General features: G+C 34.5%; 3 protein-coding genes across 3 annotated transcripts; 2 read left to right on the top strand and 1 right to left on the bottom strand.

The window, feature by feature from the left end:
• The first annotated feature begins 2,014 nt into the window (after nt 1–2,014).
• On the top strand, nt 2,015–2,974 carry LOC147078498 (protein dpy-30 homolog). Its single transcript, XM_085957276.1, has 3 exons — nt 2,015–2,045; nt 2,130–2,200; nt 2,633–2,974. The coding sequence occupies exons 1-3, from the start codon at nt 2,033–2,035 to the stop codon at nt 2,873–2,875; spliced, it is 327 nt and encodes a 108-aa protein (XP_085813402.1). The 5' UTR covers nt 2,015–2,032; the 3' UTR covers nt 2,876–2,974.
• A 1,029-nt stretch (nt 2,975–4,003) lies between these two features.
• Nucleotides 4,004–6,134, top strand: LOC147078497 (uncharacterized). The gene has a single exon (XM_085957265.1). The coding sequence runs from the start codon at nt 4,439–4,441 to the stop codon at nt 5,216–5,218; it is 780 nt and encodes a 259-aa protein (XP_085813391.1). The 5' UTR covers nt 4,004–4,438; the 3' UTR covers nt 5,219–6,134.
• A 2,437-nt stretch (nt 6,135–8,571) lies between these two features.
• On the bottom strand, nt 8,572–15,791 carry LOC147078496 (putative lipid scramblase CLPTM1). Its single transcript, XM_085960067.1, has 3 exons — nt 15,517–15,791; nt 13,167–14,802; nt 8,572–11,634 (listed from the first exon to the last, which is right to left on the bottom strand). The coding sequence occupies exons 1-3, from the start codon at nt 15,607–15,609 to the stop codon at nt 11,477–11,479; spliced, it is 1,887 nt and encodes a 628-aa protein (XP_085816193.1). The 5' UTR covers nt 15,610–15,791; the 3' UTR covers nt 8,572–11,476.
• Nucleotides 15,792–17,326: the final 1,535 nt, after the last annotated feature.

Below are 17,326 nucleotides of genomic sequence, written 5' to 3'. Positions count from 1 at the left end.
TCTTCTCAACGAAGGACGACCTCATCAACAAAGTGTTCCCTAGCATCATTGCTAACCACAAAAATCACAATTGGTTGAGTGAACGAGCAATTCTTGCGGCAAAGAACAAAGATGTGGATCATTTAAACTTCACAATTAAAAATCAAATCGTTGGTCCACTGCATTCCTTCAAATCTATCAACTGTGTAATAAACGATGACGAAGCAACCAACTATCCAACTGAGTTTTTAAACTCATTGAATCTACCTACCTGGCTTGCCACCGCACAATTTACAACTGAAGATTGGCTCGGTAGTCATCATGCTGCGAAATCTGAACCAAATAAAACTATGTAACGGAACGCGTTTCGTCGCTATAGGATTTGTTTCCCGAATAGACCAAATGTCAATTTTACAGGAGACGAAAAACAAATTTCATTGTCGTATATTTTAATATCAGTAGATGTATTAATCATTCTTTCTATACTGTATGATTGCAACATTATCTAAGAATACATTCCAAGAATAATATACTGGTATAAATCATTAAATGCACAGAAAATGCTTTTTATTTACAAGTACTCACTGTGGATATTCTATATTCTATTCTATATCTCTTCAAATTTGATGAATTCACTATTAAAACATTAGTAACGTTAAAAACAATATCAATAAGACGAAATTTGAAAGAAGTCTCCAGACGGCCGAAAAATATGAAAGTGGGCGTGATTGTTTTAGAGCTAGACAACGTGAATGTGGGAGCGAGATGCACGGCGTGAGCGCGGTTTGATTCGCTAAAGTCATATTCGGGAAATAAACACTCAGCCAGAGATATATTTCAACCGAAATTAACTTGGATATTCAGGTACGAATATTTGGACATTCGGGAGAACACCACGGAGTAATTGTAACTTAACATGGCGTATTCGGGTTTTTTAAAAAAATATCTCTGTTCCTAGATAAAAATATATTGTTTTTATAAATGATTTCGGTAGAGTTCGATAAAAGAAATTGAACTGCATTAAAATGTCGATTTCGACAAAAATGGATATTCGGGAAACCAATCCTATAGCGACGGTTTGGTGGCGAGAAAACTCATGGGCAATGTGATTCACGCGACGATAATCAAAGGAATGTTTAAAGGTGAGGAAGTTTTCAATACAAGAAATCCTATAATTTCAACCGATATGCATTCCAATTAAAACGAATTCAATTTCCGATTCGTCTTGCATTCGCCATGACGATCAACAAATCCTTGCAGGTCCATAATATGATCTTATTAGGATCGGACATCGTCAAAAGAAAAATAAGACTGAATACATATGTAGGTAAATCGAAATAATTAAATTTAAAATAAATAAAATTGTTGGTGCGATCGTCTCTATAAGAGTGTGAGGAATCCATTTTTTAAAATCGGGGAAAATATCTTGAAACAATGGCAATGGCAGTCCGTTGAAACGATTGATTGACGTTCAGTGTTGCCAACCGTACTATAATTATAGTATTTGTACTATAATTTTGGTCCGCGTACTATGTACGATATAAAATAGGTATAGTACGCCCAAAATACTATAATTTTGAAAATCGTACTATAATTTTATATAAAAGTACTATAATTCTGCGAATTCGAAAATTTGGAAATCTGCGGCCCGCATATATTTTTCCCAAAAAAAACAAGCCGACCACAAAAAATCGGGAACCTGCGGCCTGCGACGAAATATTTTTCCTAAAAAAAAACAAGCCGACCGTGAAAATTTGGGAACCTGCGGCCCGCGACGAAATATTTTTCCTAAAAAAAACAAGCCGACCGTGAAAATTTGGGAACCTGCGGCCCGCGGAGAAATATTTTTCCTAATAAAAACGAGCCGACTATGAAAAATTGGGAAAATTTTCATTTTCAACAGATGACAACGCGTACTATATTTTATCTCCAAATACTATAATTTTGGAGGCTCTGTACTATAATTCCACTTTTAAAATATGGCAACACTGTTGACGTTTAAAGTTCGTATTATTTAGAATTTTATTATATTTTTATAGCAAAAGCCGTGGCCATGGCATCTGAAGGTATTTTTTAATAGTGAGAACTATCTAAGCAGATTCTGTAATATTTTTACCTATTGGATTCATTAAATTAATCTGTGGTTACAGAAAGATTGACGTCAAGTTCATCTGAATCACATTCTTCTCAAAACAGTGTCAAAATTCCAGGAAATACACAGGTAAAAACAGTATTTTCATTATGAATGTATCAACTAGATTTGATCGATACATTTTCAACGAGAAAATGGTAATTGTGCCGCAGAGGTAACGAAAATGATTTTTTTTTTGAGATTTTTAAAAAAACATTCTCAAAATAAGTATTAAGTACATAGAGGGAACACAAAAATAATGTTAAGACTATATCAAAAGTGACGTCTCATAATATGCATTTATGTTCGTCACAAAAAAAAATATTGTCCTCAATAAATAGTAATACCAATTTATTTGAGGACATTAAGCAGGCTTTGTATTTCTTCCGCTTTATGTCCTGACAGTCATTAACTCATAAACCAAATCCTACTTCAGTCTTACAGTCTATGGTGACTGGATTTCACATTTTTATCTTATTAATCTATTCTGTCATTGTATATTTTGTAAATTTTTAATTTCAGAAAATTGCTGAAATGGAAAAAGAAGGTGATTCAAATCAGCAGAGAAAATCAAGAATAGATGTCACTGCGCTACCTACAAGGCAGTATTTAGACCAAACAGTTGTACCGATTTTACTTCAAGGATTGGCATTGTTAGCCAAAGAGAGACCCACGGATCCGATCAATTTCTTGGCAGCGTATTTACTGAAAAATAAACCTAATTATGAAAACGCTCCATCGTCTTCTCCATCTGCCACTGTATAGCTATAGCATAACTATGTTTTTTACACTTACTCTTAATGATCTGCAAAGAACGGTATCCTCATGTGGGAAAATTACATTCAATAAAATAATGGTAACATAGTTTGCTTATATTTATTTTCACTCCTTTCCCTATTCAAAACCCATCCCAAATAGGGTTGTCATATCAGTAGAAAAAGTATCGATCTTTGATATTGGATGATAATTATCGATACTTTTTAAATAGGTATTACAAAAAATGCAGTATTTTTTGGAAAAACAATAATCATGATTATACCAATTCTAAATTTATAGTCATCCGAGATGGCTGTTTAACAAAATTATTTATTATTATGCATTTTAAAAATGGTTCATATTATTGATCACACAAATGAGATGTTTTCAACACATCCTAACCACGACCCAAAACTAGTGTGAAGCAGTGACGTCCCTAGACAAAATGCCGCTCCATTTTTTATCATCCTTTCATAACTCCAATATTTAAGAAATGTGTTGAATGGAAAATGTATTGTGTATTATTATGTATAAAAAATAAATTCGATTTATTTTTGAGTTCAAGAATTTCGTATTTTGAGTTCATTTTAAGTAATGGAACCTATCTACCATTTTTGTATGGGTACCTTATCTTTTTTTACACTAGTCTTTGGTACATATCCCCCGTGCAAAAAGAGGATCGGGTGTATTCAGTTTTTTTATTACAGTATAATAAGTTAAACAATCTCGAATGGGCACATATTTAAATTTCAGAATTTATTTTCTGCAATTTATGAAAAAATTGCGATTCGCACATATCTTACCTTACCTCTCGGATCTGGAATCGCACATTACAGTATTACAATATTTTTTTTTTTTTTCAAATATATACAAGCGATAGAGCCATAGACAATGTTGATAAAAACTTTCACAACATGAAAACCGCTCTAAGTAAAAAAAAAAAAAACAAAAGAGTGTCGGTATACTAATGATAAAAACAAGCTTAGTATTATTTATCAAGGCAAATGTTAAAATACTGAATAATTATTGATTTAATCTACCATTTGTTGATACAAAATGGCGCACATATCTTACCTTACCTCTCGGATCTGGAATCGCACATTACAGTATTACAATATTTTTTTTTTTTTTCAAATATATACAAGCGATAGAGCCATAGACAATGTTGATAAAAACTTTCACAACATGAAAACCGCTCTAAGTAAAAAAAAAAAAAACAAAAGAGTGTCGGTATACTAATGATAAAAACAAGCTTAGTATTATTTATCAAGGCAAATGTTAAAATACTGAATAATTATTGATTTAATCTACCATTTGTTGATACAAAATGGATAATAAAGAACTCATTGAGGAAGATGAAGATAAAGAAACCAATGCGATTGGAGTAAGAAAATAAAAATATTATATTTTTAGTTAATTTTACTCTCACAAAAATCTGACATAAACCAAATTCAATATTTAAACAATACAGTGGACACGATTAATAATAGATTTTCATATTTTTAGAAATATCATGGACCGAGAAATGTTAATGGCGAGCGCCACGGGAAAGGTCAGGCAGTTTTACCCAACATGGACATCTATCAGGGAGATTATTTAAATGGTCTGCGACAGGGTAAAGGCTTATATGTTTTCAAAAACGGTGCTCGGTATGAAGGCGCATGGAGGAAGGGGATAAAATATGGCTTCGGAATAATGACCTACCCGGACGGATCAAAATATGAAGGTGAATGGAGAAATGATCGTAAACATGGATTCGGAGCATATTATTATGCAAATAATGACATTTATGAAGGGGGGTGGTATAAAGGGGAAAGACACGCTTTGGGCACATATGTATTTGTCGGTTTGAAAACAACATTTATGGGGAACTGGTTGAAAGGGTGCAAAGAAGGGCCCGGCCAATTGATTTATCCGGACTACAGATATCACGGATTATGGAGCAATAACATACTGAAAGGCAGTGGATTTTATATATTTGAGACAGATAGCATGCTAGAAGGAAGTTACAATGTCAAGACTCAACCGCAGGAATTGATCGAAAAAGATGAAGATGTTGTATTAGACACTGAGACATTTTGGAAAGCAACTAAAATTGTACCATACTGCGGTGACATACTACCACCCCAGCCTATGCCTCTTCCCATTCAAGATTCATTACCGTCTATTGCTGATGAACCGAGTCCATCGTATTTATTCACTTTTGAACCGTCATCCAGTGAACACGAATCAGATGCAGAAGGAGGCAGACAGGAGTCTGAAGTGGAAGTCGATAGGCAAGGGTCTGAAGTAGATAGCAGCGGACAAGACTCTGATGAAGAAGGAGTCAGAAATGAGAGACGAACTGAGTAATGATGATTAAGGATATTTAAATTCTCACACCTTTTGCAGTTTCTTTCTAAAGTGACTGAAATTAATAATGTGTTGTATTAGGCATTGAAAAAGACCATAGTATATGACGTATAAACCGTCGTTTCCGGCACAATATATCCTATGTGGATTTTAGCACATTGGGAGATAATATAGAAAAACTGTTTAAAAAATTATAGACAAAAAGTTTTTATTTATTATTGTTTTTATTAATTGTAGAGTTACTTTTAACACCTTGTTTCTAAAAGAAAAGTGGATTTTTAATAAAATTTTCATTAATACCGACTATTTTTCCTTGAATTTTGCACATAGGATTTATTGTGCGTCCTGTTTACTACGCATAGGATATCGTGTGTACTGACTAATTTTCTTAACATAGTCAAGCTCTAGAGCACTATAATGGAACTTATTGATACATCCTGATAAAAGACTTTGAATTATGAAATAAATAAAATATATTATATAAATTCTAATGGATTTAAGTTTTGTACTATAATTCCATTTGAGTACCTACTCAAATGTAAGTTTAGGAGTTACTCAAATGTAATAGTGCAAAACTTAAATCCATTAAAATTAAAATTCCATCAAGTACCTTCGGTCTATAGTATTAATATAATAAAATATTGTTTTAGCATAAAAAAATATAACATTAAACATTGTTCTTGGTTTTGATGACCGATCAGATATTATGTATAACTTGCAACATGAATAATGTACCTACTATTGATATGGTAGGGCATTATAGAATGGATGATGGTCTTTGTCAATTATATATTTCAACTCCTGGAGATACTTATATTTTGATAAAGTCAAAGGAAGCTGATTTATGTAGAGCAATAGCATTATTCCTGATGGCATATATAAGTATTGGATACGCCTTATATCCATCACCACCGGGTCTCCTACTTTTTTCCCAGCACGCAAAGATGCCAAATTTGTAGGTAAGGACTCATAATGCACATTTTCTATAATATATGGTTGTTTCTGACAAGCCATTTGCATTCGTGCGATATATCACTAGCAGTGGCCTTCAAAATAGCATTTTCTGGTAATGCGCAATGGTTTACCTTCTATACCCAGCATTGGAGCATAGGGCAAGCACAAGTTCGCGCCACTTCCCTCGGTCCAACGCCAACTCTTGCGCCTCCCGCCATGTCAGACCTGCGGCACGTAGGTCGGTTTTGTAGCACCGCTGCAGGGTGAGGGAGGGCCGGCCATGGCAACGGAACCCTTGAGGCTGTGCCATAAGGGTATGAAGTGTCACACTCTTTGGCGGCATCAGGAACACTTGTCCTAGCCACGTAAACGTCGTAAAGTGTCTCTTCATGATTACCTTAATCACCGAAGGCTACCGTGTCAATAAGCTAAAATAATATCTTAGTGTATCGTGCACTATGTATCTGAAACGTCGAACTTCTCAGAAGGTAAATTAAATATGTCTCTGTTTATTTATTCTATTTCTTAAAAAAGTTTTTTAACAGTTAAAATGATTTAATATCAATAAATAAAAATAAATGTCACGGTTTATGGCTTTACGCTCGAACAATGAACGCGTCGGCCAAATATGAACCGTTCTAAAAACGGATGACGGACACTTGGTCACTTTGTTAATAGCGAAAAGCAGTAGGTATGCTTATTTCTTAAATTTCACATTATTATTAATTTAAGTGAAATTATAAAATAAACTAACATTGCGTGGGTAATATTTATATTGTAAATCAGCGTTCCTTCGAACTCAGATTTATTTCTGATGTATTTATATGTCATTAAAAGTATGTTTCTCTTATATTATCGTTCTTATTTATTATTCAGCTACGACCTACTACTCATGTAGTGAAAATGCTACACAAAACGCTCCACAGGACATTGGAGTACAATTTAAGAAGTATACAATGGCCTCATTGTAATCCTGTGCAAACTGAAAATCCATTTGGATCGCAATCGCTTTGCGCACGGAGTATTGTTCATAATACTGCTACATGTTCTACTTCGCGAAGTGAGTGATACACATATGAATAACAATGAAAAGTTGAGTGATGTCTTCAAAAATGCTGGCAGTGCATAGCACTTGGATGGTATTAGAGGAGCCGCCGCTGATCACTAGGTGAGTATAATATTATGGGAGGCTTGAAAATAATGTTCTAATATGGAATGGGCTTTATCCGCTTCCATCAACATAATATGTCCTTTCTCAAGGATTAATTGCTCAACTGTGATCGATGCACTCTTTGCATGATCACTCAAAGCACTTGCCAAAATACGATTTATATTCTGGTAATTGCAGCCATCTGAAATCAGAATTACCTTTTTGACATTTTGTGGTAAATTCTGCAAATGATCCACAATGCAGCTAGTGAATTCGTTAGCTGTGACTCTTCCGTCTGCTTCGTGCTCATATTGATAAAGCGTTATATCGGCGTAAAATTTGTTGAAACCTTTATCTGGATAGGTACATAGATATTATTGGTCTCCTTCAGCATAACGGTACTAAATTGAAATAAATAAATAAAATTATAAGTAGTATTGTTGTAATAAGGCCAATAAATATATGGTTAGCGGTGTTCAAACATAACAAAAGTGATACGTGCAATAAGAAATAATGGAACTCGTTGGAATTAAAGTATTATCAAGGCAAAAATACTAAAAATAATTGAAATACTGCAATCCTGTAAAATATGATTAACCGATGTATTTATCGAAGAAACTTGTTAATTTTGTAATAATTTCGCTCTTTAACGCTCTCACCAAAATAAGCGATTTACTGATAGATGCCGACAAAGCGACCATGAAAACAATTAGCTCCCATGTGCCATACACTGCAAACGGGCCATTCCCTGTGGTCATAGATAAAGCCAATATCGTGCTCAGAAAAAATATCTTTTGTGATGTGTCAGCAAATGGGATTTATTGTATTTCAGTTTATTTAAGAAACAGAATATAATACTCACATAGGATATATTGAGTCATACGGAGAAAAAAAATCCGAATCGAATGGTGTAAATAACTCATTTTGCATAAAAACGTCACATAGGATATATTGTACCGGAAACGACGATACACTTTATGTTTGAATTGAAGGAGTATTGTTTTATTCTCACATCACAGTATCTAATCTCAGTTGATAGGAGAGTAATAAAAAGGTTCAATCGAAGCAAATTTTTTGACACCGCTACATAATTATTATAAACTAAATAATGATGAAAATATGCAACACCTTACCCTAGGCCGGCCTCTCAAACCAGATGGGGATATAAAGACATTGCATTCATTAGAAGACTTCATAAAAAATGTTGAGTACATCAAATGAGTTGTTTGGAGAAGCAATAAGAACATGGTTTAATCCGTATGGATAAAAATTTAATTTATTTAGATAATTATTAACAAACTCTTATGACCAAGATTTACTAACATTCATTTTTACATGACCAATAGCTTTGACATTTATATTGTACTTTTGTGTGTTCAAGTCAGTGTTTTAGAACAGAACCATGCAGTCAGTAAATAATTAGTTTGCTCGGAACTAGCATAATTTTTCGCAAAAAGGAAACAGCAAAGCGAGATGCTTTTTATATCCAAATTGAAAACACACCATTATACGAAGCATTTAATAAATTTCAGTTATGATTATGTTTTGCAAATTATAATTTGAATAAGTCTTATAAACCAATACGTCTTCCAAGTGAAATATTAGTACACTTTAGGAGATATGACAACATCGGTAAGGCAAAATAGATACATACACACTTCTAATTTCTTATCTCCTAAGTAGGGTGTTCTTAACACCAGACGTTTAATATGCTGCAATAATTAAATTATCACAAAGATTTTTTTCATTCAGTTCCATGAAATATCATGAAGACTCTAAAATGCAAAATACGATTTGTTTTTAACCTCACCCGGGAGGGTTGGGGGCTGAAACACTGGCATGTAGATAATAAGTTTTAATATTAACATTGGTCCAAGCTTCATGTGAAATTTACGAATAAACTCTTGAAAAAATAATATTTATTCACAGGCTGATGAAAAAATAATATTTATTCACAGGCTGATATGGCTTTAATTTTATTTACATGAAGTAAATTACAAATCAATCAAAACACATGGATCATGTCATAATAATGATCCTTGAAGTGACATGACAATCGCACAACAGAATTATATATGTCACAAAAAATATTTTATTTAATGAGTTTTTAATCGAATCATAACATCATACATGAGAGCACGTAAGTATGTCCAAGAACGTTGAGTAAAAACAATAACGAAATACATATGTACCTACACCTACTGTTCTGGAAATAATATTTCGGAAAAAAATATACATATCATAAATCCTATACTATTTCAAACTACGTTCCATAAAACTTAAGACAACTTGTGCTTTACGGATCTTTCATAGATTAAAATATGGAATTGAATATTGTTAATCACAACAGATATTTTTAAGCTAAAATAAATTATGTGACAATGCTGTGGTCAAATAACAAAATCTGGAGTTGTACAGTATACTATATTAGAAACACTTTGGGTCGTATGTATGAGATTCCCAAATATTTTATAAGCTAAATACTGCTCGTTTGCATGCATGAGTACAAATGTAATCCGTTGTTTAGTGACGTCACGAATGTGGCGTCATTATGTGTCATATGATGGCAAACTTATAAAATTTCATTCCCCGATCACTAATTTAAAATTATAAATGTTTAGCCTTTACAGGCTGTGCCGTAACTTTACAGGCTGTGCCGTGCAGCCATTTTGAATGACGTGTGATGTCAGATTGCTTACGTCACAAACAGTGCTATACGCTATATGGTGGAAAATCGGTTGAATAGCTTATAAAGAATTTGGAAATCTCATACATACGGCCCTTAGAATACTAATTCAAGATTAATTTGAGGTCTTAAAAAAATGATTAGAATATTTTCATGGAAATTAAAATGGAACAATTTTATTTATAGCTAAGGCTGGTTAGTTTTCAGAGGGATTAATTTGTAAGGAATGATAATAAATATGTAATTTTAATGATCTGTTGAGTTTGTATCTTTTTGATGACAACCACTCCCACTTAATATCCTAACAACTCATTATTACAAAAGCTTAGATGACTTTAGCCAAAACATATACATGTCATATACCAATAATTGTAGTCCATTCTGCAATGTGCACAGAACCGTATTATTCAAAGGACAAGTAAAAAATAAGAAGGTTAATAAATACAAGTTAGTTATCAAATTTTATAACATTGGAGAATTTTCGATTGAAAGAATTAAAATAAGTAATTAACAGTGTTTGATATTTTTACATCACCGACAGCGATGGCAAAATTGTTTATATTATATTTTAATATTTTTTCTGTGATTTCAATCGGGGAAAAAACCTAACCAGCAATATAAATAATTCATAACCATCAAATGATACAATACAGGAGGTACTGAATGATATAAATGAAAATAATTTACAGTAAATTCAGATTTTAAAAATTTTGGCAGTGGTTAATTGAATTTGGAATGAGTTGAATTGACAGAAATCATAAATGCAAATGAGCACTACACTGACACCGCAGATACCATTTCTTCAAATGCGCATGAAGTAGGCTAATTTGTATATTATCTATGGTCGATATCACTGATAGTATTTACAACGCTGCTATCATATTGGGTTGTCTCCCTTGGCCCTTCCGCTTTTGATAGGTGTCGCCCACCGAAACTATTATTTACACGTTGTACATTATAAAGCTTACGTAACAGTAAACAATGCTTAATCCAAATTCAATTTAAATCCAAACCTATATCAAATTGGTAAACTTTTTAAAAAAAATATCACTAAAATGCATACATCCATAATCTGGACCTGCCTAAATTTCATCCAAGTTATATATTCATAACTGATGAAAATACATACTGTTGTCAATATTGAAAAGAGTTTGCCTTAAATATGTTGACATTAAATAAATAAAACTTATCTGGTATCACATTGGTGACTGTTCAATTACAATAAACCTTACGGCACGGTTATCAATTTCGTCATCGGACTGGTTTTCTGATTTTGTTTGAACGTAAAAATATTTCAAACCGTTCCTTTAAAGGAAATAAACAATATATCATAAATATAAATACTCGAACATATACATTTATTTATAGAGGTATGTAACATATTGCCTAACCCTACTGGCGAACCTTCAATGGTTACCAATAAGAGACTAACACTATCGCTAAAGCGATAATAATAATTATTACAAAGCTAATCATTCTTTTTTTGTATTTTTTGAGATGCCACATTTTCAATGGCAGGCTGTTTTGCTTCATTTTCCATTTCTCCGGAAAACCCGAATTCATTCACACGTGTAACATCCACCTTGTAGATCCAACGCTGATAGAGGAAAATGAAGAATACAATATCTGAAATAAACAAAAAGACAAGACATAATATTAGTTCAGGATTCAAATCAACTACCATCCCAGGTCATTACCATCCATTTATCGATTGGGTCACATGTGAGAACCGATCAATGTACGTTTGAAAGGCCGTCAGTCTCATGAAGTATGTTTGTGCAAAAATGAGTTTACAAATTGACATAAAACTTATACAAACTTTCTGTGAGTTGGATTCCTTGAAGCAGATAACATAAATAAGTATATATGTTATGCTGACAATACTGATAATAAAAACTGAAGTGATAATATTTATAATATTCAGGGCTGGATTTGCACCTGCAGCTACTCTATTCAGAGTATCTGCCGTAGGATGAAATTACTGCGATCAATTATTCAAACAAATTGTCGTTGAAACTAGAAAATTGTGTAACTCCAAAAATGTTACTTTACAGGATGCAAAAAACATTATGGTTTCGTATACAAATATAATATGGTTATGGAGTTAAACCATCCATGATTAAACAATGTTACATTTTTTTTGGAATCATATCATTTTACAAGATGGGTAGATATTAACAACAGCCAATAGATGGCATTCAAAGTCAATTTTCGATTAAAACGGAGTTACCCATTTTTCTAGTTTCAACGACGAAATGTCAAATTTTCCACGGTCGATACGGCCAGAATACAGATATCGCGATGAAAATTATCCACGAGACACTTCTACGATTCGAACATGGGCTGAATAGAGATATCACTTATTGCGAATACAACCATGTTTTGGAACAGTCGCGGTAAGCGTGAATAGAGCTGTTGGCAGGGGCGGGTCAAGCGGTAAGCGGACTAAGCGGCCAAGGTACCAAGGGGCCCCGATATTTTGGAATGCCTTTAACCCTTCTTACGCGGCAACTGACTTTAGTCAGCCTATACGCGCAGGTCATCCGCGCGTCAGCTGACTAAAGTCATTGCGATTTTCGTTTGCCTGGTGCTGCTTTCGGCCAGGCGCGCCAGGCAATATACTTATATCTACTAGAAAACCCTTTTTAAAGTGTTTAATAAAACAGTGTTCATAACCATACGAATTATGTTATGTACTACTAAAGAAACTTGCTGTAGTTGTCTATTATGTTTGTGCAATCCAATGACATTATTAATGAACGACGCACTCAATACAGCAGCTAGCAAGTAAATTCGCATGTATAGATAGACGTCACGCAATTTCCATTATGCGATATCACGCATCGGGAATTTATAGCAATATGACCTTTATTGTAATGGCGTTAGAGCAGTGTTTCTAATGTCAATGTTCATTTGAGCGAACCCGTTCGAACCGAACCATTCGGCAGACCCAACAAAAAGCATCAGGAATTTATAGCAATATCACTTTTATTGTAATCGCGTTAGAACAGATGATGCCATTCGGCAGACCCGACAATAAAGTGAGTGTCATTTTCTTTTCCAGATGATTCGTCCATATTAATGTCATTGGTGCAATCATTTAATTTATATATTGGAATATAATTTAATCAATAGGTAATAAAAAAAATATTTCTCACCATCTCGGAAGCATCCCAGCCTATACATGGTGGGCATTTTAATGACAAATGCGAATATATCATCAATGAAAGTGTTCAAGAACTTATATGACATCATACGCCACGGTAAGTGTGCTACAGATTTCAATTTGTAATTTATGAAGAGCTGAGGTGTCATCATGATGAATCCGAAAGTCAATAAGTACCCGTAGAGCATGTTGAGCACGAATGAGTACCATCCTTTGTGTTCATTGTAAAGGAGAGAATATATTCCATAAGCAATTAGTAGCGGGAAACACGCCCACGACAGATATTTGAAGGCCATTATGTCGAACTGGCGAGTTCCGGAATCAGCATACGACCCTTTGTCGGCGTAAGTTATCCTCGGAATGAATCCCAACATAGGATTCTCCCGAACGATTTTTAGATCGACAGCTTTGTTAATTTTCCAGATCTCGATGACTAATCCGATGAAGCACGATATCCGGACCATGGTGTTGGCTTCATTGTCAAGCACGTACAGGAGGACAATAATCGACTGGAAGACGTTGAAGAAAACGGATCGTACAGATAATCCTTCGAGTGACTTTCTATTATTCCAAAACTGTATATCGTTTTTGAAGGACAGAAACTCGAAGACCGAATGCAGAAGAGAAACGCCGACGGTGAGCCCCAGTAGGTAAGGGGACGTGTCCAGGAGTAGCTCTTTGACCGTGTCCTGCTCCTCGTCCGGCTCGTCCGACCCCATGTTGGCAAACATGCCTAATTTATTTCTCATGGACTGAGCGGTGTACAACTGCCACTTGAACAAACTCAGAGGCTCAATCGACAGCTGCAGTTCCAGCTCGTCGACGGTTTCATTGATCGGAGTGTAATCTCTCAGCATGTTCCAGTAATCGTTAAAAAATACCGGAGGCTTGTACTGCTTTCCGTCCGGCAAAAAGTAAATGAACTCATCCAGAGGCGGAGGGACACTTCCCTTCTCCCAATTGGTTTGATCGGTGACCACGTTGATGGTGAGATTAGGATGCCAGTGTGAGATAATCTCCTCTTTCATGGTCTCGGCCTTCAGTATTTCCTCAGCGGTCTTTTCTGTCTCTCCGGTTAATAAATTGTGGGTTTTTAAGTATTTCAGCTTTTTAAATTTATTGAGCATTTTTCTGGAGTAGCTACAGTATGGTCCGGCATAGATACCCTGGCCGCTGGCCGGATCCGGTGACTTTCCGCTCCTAGTCACGTACACATGCAAATATATCGAGCCGTTGTTCTTCAAGCTCTCTGGAGCTTTTATTTTAGTATTAAAACGATAAGAACCGTCATTATTTTCACCGGAGTACCAATCTCCATAGACGAGGTTTCTTTTAGTCCAAATGAGGGTGTCGTCATTGCTGAAATCTGTAAAGTGTTCGGCTTCCGATATGTAACAGTGCATATCATAAACGGTGCCGTTGGTAAACATGTTAAATGCGGGGCCGAGGCGAGGAACCCCTCCGCTGCCAACGTCAGTGACAGGCGGTGGTGCCGCAGGTCTTCGGAAGAATGAAGTTATGAAATAGACGACCAGGGCTCGGATTATTAACGATTTTGAAATAGCAAAGAAGGATTCCAACTTTGATGGTTGCATTTTAGCTCGCTCGGCATCTATTTGAGCATTTATCTGCAATGAAAGGAATGATACATTTTTATTATAGAAGTGAGATTAGAGTCACGGTCTAACTCCACTCACATTTTTATAATGCAAGTGAATGCACCTATTAACTGTTTTACTTATAGGTTAGGTTACAAAATACTGATATTTCTCAATTTATCAGAAATGAAAATTTTTCACACTAAGTCCTAAGGAACTAAGGTATCTTAGAAACCCAATTAAGATTGCACAAACTCTAGTGTAAATATACTTAGCACAAATAATCCGACTCATTACTGATAAATTGCAATTATTTTAAAATCAATAAGAATACCATCTCAATATTTTGTAGGTATCAAAATATTGTATAATCATAATAGTATAATATTATTATTATGTAGGTGTTCAGATAAATATTATACACATAGCAGGTTTGAAACCTTGAAAGTACTTAATCTATTTCAGATGTATCCATTGCTCCTAATGAGTTTACTTTACACGAAAAACTAGTCTAGAAATTTAATTGTCAACAGGCGTGATGTGGCTAATAATAAATTTAAAAAAAATGATATGCAGTGCAAATAAATAAATTGTATGTAAAATCCTTTACACAGATAATGTTATACATCAAATTATAAGTAGTAATCAGAACACTAAATTAAGCCATATAATAGTGCAAATAACGTATGACATGTATTGGATGGAATCAAAAAATATTTTTTAGCTGAAAAACTTTATACTGACATCAATTTCCCCCTCAGCTACATTTTCGTTGACTGAAGCAATCTCGTTGCCCTCTGCCTTCTCTGTGCCACTCATTTTCTCCGTATCGGCCATTTTAACAATATTTCTACAAACAAGCTTGAATGCGCAATTATTATGAACACCTCAAATAAAATTACACTCGTTAACCACAATATCAGGTCATCTCATCGGAATCTTCCAGATCCCCGAGCAGAACCAGATTTTTTCAGTTCAGAATACTTCCCACTTCACCCTGGTCAAGTATATTAGTCTATGACCCTGGTTCTACGTCGCATAGACAATTTTCCATAGATTCGTATAATATTATTATCTATGCATAGAGTCAAATTCGTTCATCGTAGCAGAACGTAGAAAAATCTGAAGACTTTTTGTCCTCGGACTTTTGGCTCGCCATTAGATGCATTCAATAATTAAACGTTTCCAATACTTTGACAGCTCAAAATTGACGCATCGTGCATGCGTAGTAAGTAAACCAAAAACAGATGTGATGTTTGATTCCCTGTTTCCTCAAGCATCTGACCATTCTCCGATCGTCAGAAATCGTTTGATCTGAAACGTCAAGTCGTCAAATCACTTCTGATGGTCTGTCAAACAGATGACTTTCCAGACAGAACCTAACCTAAAAATAATATTCATTTGGATATCTCGTATCTGTCATTTTTCGACATAGGTAGTGTGACGCCCCCGTATGGTCCCCATTTGGGTGTGTCTTTATGTACCTGGAGACGCCCGAATCGGTATCAAAGCCAACAAATAATAACGGCTGATTGCGAAAATAATTAAATAATGTATAATACCACTAATAAATAATATCTGACCGGCAACATTGTCCAAAAAAAAAACACGTATGGCAACGTCGCATTGTGCACAGCTCGCGAGTCCAACGGTTTTTTTTTTGGCGCTGAGATCGCGACAAGCAGCAAAATCGCGAACGCGTACATTTTGCGCTCCGTAGAATTAAATGATAAAAAATGTAACCATATAGTATATATTAACACCAAATAAACCTCGTCGTTTCCGAAACCATTCCAGTGTGTCAATTATCCACCTTCATCCCAAATACAGACGATAAAAAAAGAAAACTAAAAATAAAAGTGACAGTTGAGAAAAATCCACACATATCAAAATGGAGGGGAGTGATAGTAGGTATTGGGTTACCGATGAACATACCAACCTAATAATATTTTTAGGATTAAGAAAAATCGAAATGATAAACACAGCATTCTTCGGCATTTACATATCGTAAGATGTTCATATTAATATTTTAGACATTTTCACGGTATGAGTTCAGTTGACTTTAGGTATAATATAGCGGTGAAAACAACACAAGTTTTACATTTTATTTTATGAATTTCATAAATAAAAATAATTGGTAAATTTCTCATTCTCTAATGTGTAAATTAACTAATTAATCAATGAAAATGTTTAAAACAATTAATACAGATTACAGATTTTTTCGGTCCGAATGATCGCGTAATGTCAAAACGAATTTGCATAGTGAACGACGGACGAAGATCATTATGCAAATTTGATTTGAAATTTACGCAATCATTCGGACCGAAAAAAATCTGTACCTAATTGTTTTAAACATTTTCATTGATTAATTTGTTAATTTACACACAATGATATTATTAATGGACGACGCATTCAATACAGTAGCTAGCAAGTAAAATCGCGCATTCGCATGTATAGGTAGACGTCACACAATTTCCATTATGCGATATCACGCATCGGGATTTTATAGCAATATGACCTTTATTGTAATGGCGTTAGAGCAGTGTTTCTAATG

Source organism: Rhyacophila brunnea, unplaced genomic scaffold (genome assembly GCF_057557595.1).
Source record: "Rhyacophila brunnea isolate RB1 unplaced genomic scaffold, BYU_Rbru_1.0 scaffold_11, whole genome shotgun sequence".
In the NCBI taxonomy this organism is placed as follows: domain Eukaryota; kingdom Metazoa; phylum Arthropoda; class Insecta; order Trichoptera; family Rhyacophilidae; genus Rhyacophila; species Rhyacophila brunnea.
The sequence above is the reverse complement of the archived record's forward strand: the minus strand, read 5'-3'. Positions and strand labels throughout refer to the sequence as shown.

Coding starts and splice junctions, on each gene's coding strand:
- LOC147078497 (XM_085957265.1), top strand. CDS start 4,439: ATGGACATCTATCAGGGAGATTATTTAAATGGTCTGCGACAGGGTAAA.
- LOC147078496 (XM_085960067.1), bottom strand. CDS start 15,609: ATGGCCGATACGGAGAAAATGAGTGGCACAGAGAAGGCAGAGGGCAAC. Junction 14,803..15,516: donor TAGCTGAGGGGGAAATTGAT/GTCAGTATAAAG, acceptor CTTTCATTGCAG/ATAAATGCTCAAATAGATGC. Junction 11,635..13,166: donor GCTGGGATGCTTCCGAGATG/GTGAGAAATATT, acceptor TGTTTATTTCAG/ATATTGTATTCTTCATTTTC.
- LOC147078498 (XM_085957276.1), top strand. Junction 2,201..2,632: donor AAATTCCAGGAAATACACAG/GTAAAAACAGTA, acceptor TTTTAATTTCAG/AAAATTGCTGAAATGGAAAA.